Genomic DNA, 11,014 nt, shown 5'->3' on the forward strand with positions numbered 1-11,014 from the left:
CGGAACGGCCCGTTCTGAAACCGGAACGGGCCGTTCCAGATGCAAAATTAACACACCAAAAGTGCAATCAGAACGGTTCGTTCCGATTTCAGAACGGGCCGTTCTGGGTCCAGGTGTTTTCAACAAAATTGTCATCCACGTGGCATCCACGTATGCATCCACGTATGCATCCACGTGGCCAAAAGTTAACTCCGTTTAAATAATTTGGACGGAAGTCCCACATTGAAACCAATTAATTAATTTAGGACTAAATTGAAACCAATTAATTAATTTGGGACCAAATTGAGACAAAAAATTAATGAAAGACTACATTGAAACAAAAAAAGATTATAAGGGACCAAAATAGGTATTTAACCCTAAAAATTAATTAGTCAAGTTTTTTAGAAAATTAATAGTCAATTAAAGCAGGTAAATACACTGAACTAATAATAGTAATATTTGTGGATAAAAAATAATGTTTTCATTTAATGTTGGTTAGTTTTTGTGAAATATGTTTATTTACTTTTATCAAGATTTCGTTTCAAGCCTTTATATACACCAGAAAAAGCCAAAAAGGTTTATGGAAGATACATGAATGTTTCACTCTCAAACGCAATACCTGTTCCTAGAGAACAAAACAATTAAACAAGGAGCAACGATATTCTTATACTCTAAAACTGGTACCCACGAGTAGAAGAAAGAGAGAAATAACAAGAAAAAAAAGATAGAAAAAGCCACAAAATGTGTGTCATAAATAGCAATAATGTTGATGAAAAAAGAATAGACGAATAGAAAATAAAGTAAATGTATAGTTAAACAATAATGTTGACGTTGGTGACGTAAAATTTGACGTCTTACTTTGTTCCTTTGCTCTTAATTGTGGGTCATTACTCTGATGAAGGCATGAATGGTGCAGTTGAACCCACCTCGATCTTTCAACATTTTTTTGAAGTAACGTATGTAGTTCGGTTCCACCACATGTTCCTGGTTGGAGAAATTATGTACACTCATGCATTACAATTTACAGTGCACTCAATTATCCAACTTCGGATAAAAATTGAAAAAATTCATTTGGGTGGTCCTAAGATTCCCCTTACTACACTAACTTCTTATCACGATGGGTTCCACAAATCAAATTTGTCTTCTTTTCCGCCACCACCTTTTATTTCTAAGTGGCAATGTGCTTCAATAAGTTGCAACAAGCAAGCTAGTGCATGGTGGAGCAATTTTTGTTGTGTCCATGGAGAAAAACTCTGTTGATCCTAGTCCTTTGCTTTCTCCTTTAGGTGGTGAAACTGCAACCAAGACATCGTTTTGTCTTGTGTCAGCTGCTAAATGGACTCTCAAGACTTTGATCTGCGTGATCTTCGTTGCATGGGTAGCTTTCATTTTTCTGCTCCCTGCAAATCCTGTGAATGAGTTGTTCTCAAAATGGAACAACCTCAACCGTGAAACCCCTTTTGGAGTCACAGGTTATTTACCTTTCTTTTTGTTTTCTTGCTTTTCATTGTGTTTGTGGCGTGAGTTCAAAGCTAACTGTGTGTGTGTTTTGCAGGAAGCATTTTTCTGCTCTTCAGTGCCCCGGTTCTCATAATTGCATTTCTTGCCATTGCACACCTAATTCTTACCGGGGATGATCAGCTTCATGGGTATGTGATTTTCTCAAACTTTCCTATATGTGCCTATAGGTTTTAAATTGCACTCCATAGCCACAATTGCGGTGGTAAAGGATTTTACGTTTACTACAACTGCAATTTTCCATGATATCAAAGATTTTGACGCAAATCCAATTGCCACCTTAACTGCAATTTAAAACCATAAGTGCACTGAATTTCATCATCATTGTATTATAAACTTCTTCATAAACACTTAAAGAAGAAGAAAATAAGAAACTAAAATGAATTGAGTTTTCCCATTAGCTAAAATCAACTTATGTTGGAAGTTCTCTCGTATAACATCTCCGGAAGTTGAAGGACAGAAGTTAATTTTAACTTCTTGGTGAAGTTCAATTTAGTTAACCTTCTTAGTTTTTATTTTCTTTTCTTATAAGTTCTTATAGAAAAAGTTTATCAGACATAACCATGTTGGGTACTTTGTTTTTGACTTGGGTTTTGATGGCAGGAAGAAGAATTCGAAGCATCCAAGGTTCCGCCTATGGACATTTCCTGTGCTTGTCAAGGGACCATTTGGGGTTGTTTCTGCCGCAGAGTTCATTGGGATTGTCCTCTTTATGCTGTATGTTATCTGGGCTGTCTATGCTTACTTTGTGAGAGCCCTTGGGTCTACCTCATTCTTTGAAAAGGCGTCCATTAGAGCCAAGAGGTACAACAATCTTGTGCCATTCATTTATTTTCAAAATATGGACTCTGCAGACTTGCTTTATGTAATGAATTTCTTTGCTTTGTTGAAGACGTGTAGTTTTTCCCTTTATCGTTTGTTGGAGTACTCATTTGCTCTTCTAATTATTTTTTAACACTTCTCTGGGGATTCTTCAATAGAAATATTTCAATCAGCCTTCGGTGCGTCAAAAAAAGGGGGAAAAAAAGAGAGGAATCAACTCCATCACGAAAGCAATAAAAAAAGGAAAAAAGTAGATGAATTAACTGCTTGATGACTCAATCATGTATAGGCACTTCATGCATCATATTCTAAACTCCCTTTAGTTTATCCTTTAGTGGGTTATATATGGCTTCAGTAAAACATTCAGTTCAGTTTGTATCGGTGATACATTTTCATGTCTCATTTGCCTTCATTTGACTTTTGGATGTCTAAGAATCAATTGAGGTTTTATAAAATATACAAGAAAATCTCACCTTAGTTTAGCACTTTACCTTGTAGATTACCATACCGTGATGAGAAACTGTGTCGCGACACATGTATTATCAGAGTGATTTCTATATGAACTTGACATTTGACGGTTTTCAATTTGAGAGGTGCTTATATTTGACTGTATTTATTTACCCGAGCTAGCAATCCTCTCCCCTGACAGAAAAAATAAAAAATACAACTTCATGCACCCAAATTTTGGGGAATTATACACACCTATGCATTAAAGTGTTGTATTCTTTGTTTTAGCCATGGTATGGTAGAACTTGTTAGTATCATTTCTCTGTAAACATGCATAAAAGCATATTTCCCTAGTCTGTTTTAACTTATAAGTGAGTAGCCTTGACCTGGAATCTATATGTTGTTTACTTGTGCTTCAAATAGAATCTTTTTTTTTTTTTTTTTTGCAAGTTAATTATCACTGACAGCAACCATTATTGAACATTACATTTTGGAACAAGTATTTGGCCAAGAAAGTTTACAATGCTCATGTAGGTTTAAAAATGATGAACATGATAAGCTGATTTTCCTGATTTACTTCAATTTTTCAGCATGTTCCTGTTGGAAATTATGGGACTTCGCACGGGTGGGATTGGGTTAATGTGTTTAGCTTTCCTATTTATCCCAGTTTCAAGAGGATCTGTTCTTCTCCGCTATATAGATATCCCTTTTGAACATGCCACAAGATATCATGTATGGCTGGGACACCTCACAATGGTGCTTTTTACTCTCCATGGACTCTTGTATGTTATTCCATGGGCAATGGATGGCCGCCTTGTACAAGAAGTGAGTCCTCTTTAATGGATTTCTTTTCTTGAAGATAGTTTATACTGACACACTTTCTGAATGTAAGACAACGCATAAGTGTTCTTTTTCAACACCCTTTGTGTTTCTATTTATTTATTTGATATAGAAAGCCTGATATATTTCTTGATTGCTGGATGAGGATGACTTCTATTTTAATGAATTGATGGTCATCCTGTGGTTTAATGAATGATTTTGGTTGGTCTCAACTCTCAAGTGTCTTATATTTTGAATAAAATAATGGTTCATAAACAGTAAAATCTAATTTTAATTTTTGACATCTCAAACTGGTCAATCTATTAAAAAAGTGGCTCTACATAAACTTCTTTTTTCTTTCAAAGTATAAAACTTTTACTGATAGTTCAAACTTTAGCTTGAAATAATACATTGGCTTAATCAAGCAAACTATTTTCTGTAAATAATTTGGTTCCATTTGCAGTTAGTACAATGGAAAGATATTGGTGTTGCCAATCTCCCAGGGGTTATCAGCCTTCTAGCTGGTTTGTTTATGTGGGTGACCTCTCTTCCCGGAGTGCGAACAAGGAACTTTGAGTTGTTTTTCTACACCCACCAATTATATGTAGTCTTTGTTGTCTTTTTGGCATTGCATGTTGGTGACTTTATTTTCACTATGGCTGCTGGGGGAATATTTCTTTTTGTGCTTGATCGATTTCTGAGGTTCTGCCAATCACGAAGGAAAGTTAATATAATCTCATCTAGATGCCTTCCATGCGGCACTGTGGAGTTGGTTCTGTCAAAACCTCAAAGTAATTATACTTAACAAAGTATTTTTGTGCACATAATTTGGTACCATTACCAGTTGAATGACAATAAATCCTTTTGAAATGTAGGTTTGAGATACAATGCACTAAGTTTCATTTTCCTTCAAGTCCGGGAACTATCATGGCTGCAGTGGCATCCATTCAGTGTTTCTTCTAGCCCTTTGGATGGAAATCATCACCTTGCTGTTCTCATAAAGGTTCTTGGCAAATGGACAGAAAGGTTGAGAGAAAGGATTAATGATGTTGATGTGTCGGTCATAACAACTTCGGTTGAGGGGCCATATGGGCATGAAGTACCATACCACTTGATGTAAGTGGCTACATGCCCAATTTACTTTCATGTTTCACACATAATAGATGATAGAAACCTTGATTTAGTCCTTAATATTTAGAGTTTTAGGCCAAAGAAGATTTTAAGCCAACTTATGTTTTAGTTCTCGAACTGATGAAATGATTGGCCATTTTGTTCTCTTAAGGTATGAAAATCTTATATTGGTGGCTGGTGGTATTGGACTTTCACCCTTCCTTGCAATATTGAGTGACATTCTCCACCGTGTTAGGGAGGGGAAACCCTGTCAACCAAGAAACATTTTACTTGTTTGGGCGGTGAAAAAATCAAACGAGCTTCCACTTCTTTCATCCATTGACATGGAAACATTATGTCCATCCTTTTCAGATAAAGTAAACATTGATATTCATATCTATGTCACCCGAGAATCAGATCCTCCAGTGGTGAGTCCACATTTCTTTTTCACAAATTTGTACTTTCTAATGATTTATTTACTTTTCACTTAATTGCATTTGATTGTTATTATCTGCAGGAAGAGGGATACAGTTACAAACCAATAAAATCTTCATTCTGCCCTGTCGCTAGTGATTGTGGCATGTCAGTTTTGGTTGGTACAGGAAACAATTTTTGGTCTGGACTATATGTCATCTCATCCACCGTTGGCTTTATGCTATTGCTGATTTTGTTGTATGTTTACTACATCAACCCATTTGGCATATATCAATGGTGGTACAAGGGACTACTATTTGTAATCTGCATGGTTGCAAGTGTTGTTATCTTTGGTGGTTTTGTTGTTGCATTGTGGCATATTTGGGAAAAGCAAAGTTCTATGAAGGATATGTCCAATAATATAAAGGTTAATAAGATTCAGCAAAATGGCAATTTGGCTCACAAGGATCAAAGTCAAGACAGTCTTGCAAAGTCAACTGTCATTCGTTATGGTTCCAGGCCAGACTTTAAAGGTATGTCTTCATGAAGTTAATGCTTTCTTTTGTTTTTAAAGCTTAAAACATGAAAGACCTGTTGCGTAGTCAAGTTACATGCAAAGTAATGCATTCAGATACACATACTTTGTGGTGGATACATGTATCCAGATTAACTAATATGGATACATATATGGCAGGAATTTATGAATTGATGTCAGAGAAATGGAGCCATGTTGATGTGGGTGTCATAGTTTGTGGCCCTCCAACACTTCAGACAAGTGTGGCAGAAGAAATCAGGGCACACAGTGTGTCAAGACAACGCCATCATCCCATCTTCCATTTCCACAGTCATAGCTTTGATCTCTAGCTCCACATTAGGAATATGGAAGACATGCATTCACTAAAGAAAAAGCATATATATTTTGATATGTATGTATATTGTATATAGCAGTAGTCCAGTTTTACGACCCTTTGCAGGATAAGGTGCTATAATCCTTAGAAGGCTTCTAATTTTACTCCTTATGGAATGTATGCTATCACTAGACATATGTTCGGAATTGCAGCTTCAGAGTTGCTAGTGTGTATATATGTAGATATTGATATAGACTTAATTTTCAATGTTTGATTTCAACATGAAATTACGATTAAAAATATATTTTATTTATAAATAAGTTAGGTCGATGTAGATTATAATAACAATAATATAGTTTGAAGATAACATCATGTAAATACCACCTAACTATCATTCTATGATAAAACACCATATTAACAGAGTAGGCGTACCGAACCTTTGATTTATTAATATTATTAAAATAAGGACGAAATATGAATTCTTTTAGTAAATAAAATCTGAAATCATCTCTGCAAGTTTCTTCGGTTACATTTGATAAAAGATGGCACGTCATTGTTATAAAAGATGACACATCATGACCGATTATTCATCATATGTCGTTTAGAGTTAGTTATGATAAGTATCTAATGCCTCGCACGATTTTTTTTTATTATTTTTATATCAAAATACATAAAATGTAAAAATATAATTAAAAACGTGTTAAGAAAATGTAGATTAATTGATAAAATAATATTCTTATGGTAATTTGTAAATATTGTTATATATTTTTAATTAAAAATTAAGTATTAATTAAAGAAGTTAAAAAAATCAAAAATATCCTTTTAATAAAGAAGATATTTGAATACTTAAAAATAAAATACGTAAAGAAATTGTTATACAAAAATAAATAAATAATAATCTGTTGATTTTTGGTTAACATGGTTCATACAAGTTTGTGTTGATTTTAAATCACATAATTGTATAATGGTCGATAATTAATGTAAGTGGCATATGTTTAAATTCCTTTGTAAGTTTTATGCCTTTTTTATTATTATCATAGTAAGATTTAATTCTCTAGATGTGTGGTATTGTGCAACAACTTTACTCTTAATCAAAGTCTTGTTCCAAAGCAATTGCTTTGAAGAGAAGCATGGGGTGGGTCGAGAAGGTGTGCGTATGTGTTACCACTTACCACACTTTGGTCAAATATCTCTGGCTTTCATATGCTTCCATTACACAAAAAGCGTGAGGAAGAAACACGTTTATGAAGGCAAATATATTTGTTTGGCCCACCTCAACAACTTTAAAGAAAACCACGGTGGGTTAGATGTACACTGGATCATAATTCCTTCTAGTGTCGGCCCAAACAAACACCACCTTGGCCTACCATAAATAATTAACTATTTTACTCTAAAATTCCATAATCAATCACAAATATTATATTACTTTTCTCGTATTTGCGGACAGAGTGTCACGGTCGACGGTAGGCTGGTCATTGTCTTCAACCTAATTAATCAATTTTCCAAACAAAAAACGAAAGCAAAATCCCAACACACATGGCTTAGTAATAATGCACCGTCACTACCAGCCATTCGCCAACTAAAAATCCCCATTCGCACCAATTAATCAATTATTAGGAATATATAACAATAAAGGAAAAGATATAAAACCAAACAAACGCCACCTCTTACTCTTACTAATACCAACACAAACCGTGTGTCCGTGAGCTTCTGTTGTGTCGGTGACTGTAAAAAAAAGAGAGGATGTACGGTAGAGATCCGTGGGGTGGTCCGTTGGAGATCAACGCGACGGACTCCGCGACGGAGGAGGAGCGGAGCCGCAACCTGCAGGACCTGGACAGGGCGGCGCTCTCGCGTCCGTTGGACGAGACTCAGCAGAGTTGGCTCCTGGGACCCGGCGAGCAGAAGAAGAAGAAGTACGTGGATCTCGGATGCATCATCGTCAGCCGCAAGATCTTCGTCTGGACCCTCGGCACCGTCCTCTTCGCCGCATTCCTCGCCGGATTCATCGCCCTCATTGTCAACACCGTCCCCCGCCACCACCACAAGCACCCTCCCCCCGACAACTACACCCTCGCCCTCCGCAAGGCCCTCATGTTCTTCAACGCCCAGAAATGTAAGCGCTCGGAAACCCCACATCGGATAATCGCAATGTCGTTGATTACTAATTCATTTTTTTTTTTTTTTTTTAATTTGTAGCTGGGAAGTTGCCGAAGCATAACAATGTGTCGTGGAGGGGGAACTCGTGTACGCAGGATGGGAAGTCTTCGGAGACTTCGTCGGCGATTAAGGATCTGGTGGGTGGGTACTATGATGCAGGGGATGCTATTAAGTTTAACTTTCCAGCTTCTTTTGCGATTACTATGTTGAGTTGGAGTGTGATTGAGTATAGTGCTAAGTACGAGGCTGCTGGGGAGCTTGATCATGTTAAGGAGGTTATTAAGTGGGGGACTGATTATTTTCTCAAGACCTTCAATCATACTGCGGATACCATCACCACCCTTGCTGCTCAGGTAATCTATTCTCATTCTCTTCCTTACGACTGGTTTAGTATGGATCAAGCTTTCTTAATTGTGCTGACAGATGTAGTTCATGAATCCACAATTGGGATAGCTGGGATCCATAAATCTTGACTTGGGGTTGAAATAACGGGTCATGGATCAAATTTTAAAACCATGCTATGGGGTGTGAATTGTGGAGGATGCATGTTGTTTGTGTTTTTCTTATATTGAAAGGTTTGAGAAAATTAGTTGGGTGGATAGACTAGAATTTTGTTGTGGGGAGTGGTATGTATCTCAAATGTGGTTTTTTGGGCTTGTTTGATAGGTTGGGGTTGGAGATACTTCGGGTGGGAGTACAACACCGAATGATCACTATTGCTGGATGCGTCCAGAGGACATTGACTATGACCGGCCTGTGACTGAATGCCACAGTTGTTCAGATCTTGCCGCTGAGATGGCTGCTGCCTTGGCTTCTGCTTCCATTGTTTTCAAGGACAACAAAGCCTATTCGAAGAAACTGGTGCATGGTGCGACCACCCTCTTCAAGTTTTCGAGAGAGCAGAGAGGCAGGTACAGTGCAGGGAGTTCGGAGGCTGCGATATTTTACAATTCTACCAGCTACTGGGATGAGTTTGTTTGGGGAGGTGCTTGGATGTATTTTGCAACCGGAAATTCGTCCTACCTTAAGCTTGCTACTGCTCCTGGCCTGGCCAAGCATGCTGGTGCCTTCTGGGGAGGCCCTGATTATGGTGTATTGAGCTGGGATAACAAACTTGCTGGTGCTCAGGTAATTTTGCAGGGATTTTTTTTCTTTTAGTTATAACATGCTCAGGTTATTTTGATTTGTTGTTTTGTAAATTAGATTAACATCAACAGATAATAGCAGGAAGTTAAGGTCTTAATTTTTTATCACCTTTTCATTTTACAATGAGACTAATAATAACTCGAGATTTGATCTAGACGTCTGGCTAATTATTGTTCATAAATTGGAAATATTTTTGCTGTATTTGATATGATTGCTACTGATCTGGGATACTATTTGCTTTTGTATGTGTCATGAGTTCTGCTAATACTTTTCTGAGTTCAAATCCACATGTTAGCGTTTCTCATTTATTCTCTTGTATGTTGTCTCTCCTGGTCTTCCTAGGGTGTTTGTTCCCATGCAAGTGGTCTCAATATCATCTATCACCTTTCAGATTATGACAATTTTTGTGAAAATTCATTTGACTGATTTGATTTTGTCATCTTGTATTTAGGTTCTTCTGAGTCGTTTGAGGTTGTTCTTGAGTCCCGGGTATCCATATGAAGAAATTTTAAGGACCTTTCACAATCAGACAAGCATAATCATGTGCTCCTACCTACCAGTATTCACAAGCTTTAATAGAACCAAAGGTAGCAGTTCTTACTTCAAACCTTTGCACCATTGGAGTTCATGACTTTCCAATTTTTATACTCATGCAAATAGTTGGTATTTTGTGCACACAGGAGGCTTGATTCAATTAAACCATGGTAGGCCTCAGCCTCTGCAATATGTGGTCAATGCTGCCTTTTTGGCTGCCCTATATAGTGATTATCTTGATGCTGCTGATACACCTGGATGGTATTGTGGACCTAATTTCTTTTCAACCGATGTTCTCCGTAACTTTGCCAAGACTCAGGTATGTGATATTCTCTACTTTAAGTGAGATGTCTGTGGCATCCAACTCTTCCTCATACTATTGATATCACTATGAACTATGAGGTGTTTTGGCTAACTTTTCTTTTCCCATTTGTGTTTTTGCAGATTGATTACATCCTTGGAAATAACCCGAGGAAAATGAGCTATATAGTAGGTTTTGGTAATCATTACCCAAAGCATGTCCACCATAGAGGTGCATCTATACCAAAGAACAAGGTCAAGTATAACTGTAAAGGTGGATGGAAATGGAGGGACACTTCCAAGCCAAACCCAAATACAATTGTTGGTGCCATGGTTGCTGGTCCCGACAAGCATGATGGCTTCCACGATGTTCGTACAAACTACAATTATACAGAGCCAACTCTTGCTGGAAATGCTGGTTTAGTTGCAGCACTAGTGGCATTGTCAGGCGACAAAAGTACATTAATTGACAAAAATACCCTTTTCTCTGCTGTTCCTCCAATGTTTCCTACACCCCCACCACCTCCGGCACCATGGAAACCATAAGATCATCATACCATTGACTATTTCCTTCTAGCAAGTACCCCAGATGATTTGAGTGCGCTGGAAACCTTCATTATTTTGTATCAATTGGAGGATCAAGGTAATTTTGCAGAAAAAAGCTTGAAGAAATGGATGTAATGGAGCTTGGCATAGTGAATATAGTTGGCCGGGGCCAATGACCTACTCAAGATTAGCATTGAGAATTGATAAAGTGGTGGTACTTGAAAGTGTGTCTCTTTAAATTTTTGTGATACACATAGTATATATGTATCTAAATCAAATCTTGTATTCTTTAAACATAAAAGCTGAACATTTTGTAATTGTTTGACAGTTTCCTGAAATGCATTCACAGTTTTACTCTATATTTTTCGTTC

General features: G+C 37.1%; 2 protein-coding genes across 2 annotated transcripts; both read left to right on the top strand.

The window, feature by feature from the left end:
* The first annotated feature begins 1,087 nt into the window (after positions 1-1,087).
* Positions 1,088-6,224, top strand: LOC109803994 (ferric reduction oxidase 7, chloroplastic). Its single transcript, XM_020365719.3, has 9 exons — positions 1,088-1,451; positions 1,535-1,628; positions 2,101-2,301; positions 3,357-3,591; positions 4,049-4,376; positions 4,461-4,701; positions 4,868-5,123; positions 5,213-5,642; positions 5,804-6,224. Exons 1-9 carry the CDS (start codon positions 1,220-1,222, stop codon positions 5,971-5,973), a joined length of 2,187 nt encoding a protein of 728 aa, XP_020221308.2. The 5' UTR covers positions 1,088-1,219; the 3' UTR covers positions 5,974-6,224.
* A 1,329-nt stretch (positions 6,225-7,553) lies between these two features.
* Positions 7,554-11,002, top strand: LOC109803501 (endoglucanase 25). The gene is made up of 6 exons (XM_020365106.3): positions 7,554-8,073; positions 8,157-8,470; positions 8,784-9,245; positions 9,715-9,850; positions 9,944-10,116; positions 10,242-11,002. Exons 1-6 carry the CDS (start codon positions 7,701-7,703, stop codon positions 10,641-10,643), a joined length of 1,860 nt encoding a protein of 619 aa, XP_020220695.1. The 5' UTR covers positions 7,554-7,700; the 3' UTR covers positions 10,644-11,002.
* Positions 11,003-11,014: the final 12 nt, after the last annotated feature.

The sequence above is a fragment of the Cajanus cajan genome, chromosome 1 (genome assembly GCF_000230855.2).
Source record: "Cajanus cajan strain Asha chromosome 1, NIPB_CcT2T_4, whole genome shotgun sequence".
In the NCBI taxonomy this organism is placed as follows: Eukaryota; Viridiplantae; Streptophyta; class Magnoliopsida; order Fabales; family Fabaceae; genus Cajanus; species Cajanus cajan.

What these genes read in the sequence shown, in the direction of transcription:
- LOC109803994 (XM_020365719.3), top strand. Translation starts at nt 1,220, where the DNA reads ATGGAGAAAAACTCTGTTGATCCTAGTCCTTTGCTTTCTCCTTTAGGT. An exon ending in GCGTCCATTAGAGCCAAGAG is followed by an intron (nt 2,302 to 3,356) that starts GTACAACAATCT and finishes TCAATTTTTCAG; the next exon opens with CATGTTCCTGTTGGAAATTA. An exon ending in GAAGTACCATACCACTTGAT is followed by an intron (nt 4,702 to 4,867) that starts GTAAGTGGCTAC and finishes TGTTCTCTTAAG; the next exon opens with GTATGAAAATCTTATATTGG.
- LOC109803501 (XM_020365106.3), top strand. Translation starts at nt 7,701, where the DNA reads ATGTACGGTAGAGATCCGTGGGGTGGTCCGTTGGAGATCAACGCGACG. An exon ending in GTTCTTCAACGCCCAGAAAT is followed by an intron (nt 8,074 to 8,156) that starts GTAAGCGCTCGG and finishes TTTAATTTGTAG; the next exon opens with CTGGGAAGTTGCCGAAGCAT. An exon ending in GTAACTTTGCCAAGACTCAG is followed by an intron (nt 10,117 to 10,241) that starts GTATGTGATATT and finishes GTGTTTTTGCAG; the next exon opens with ATTGATTACATCCTTGGAAA.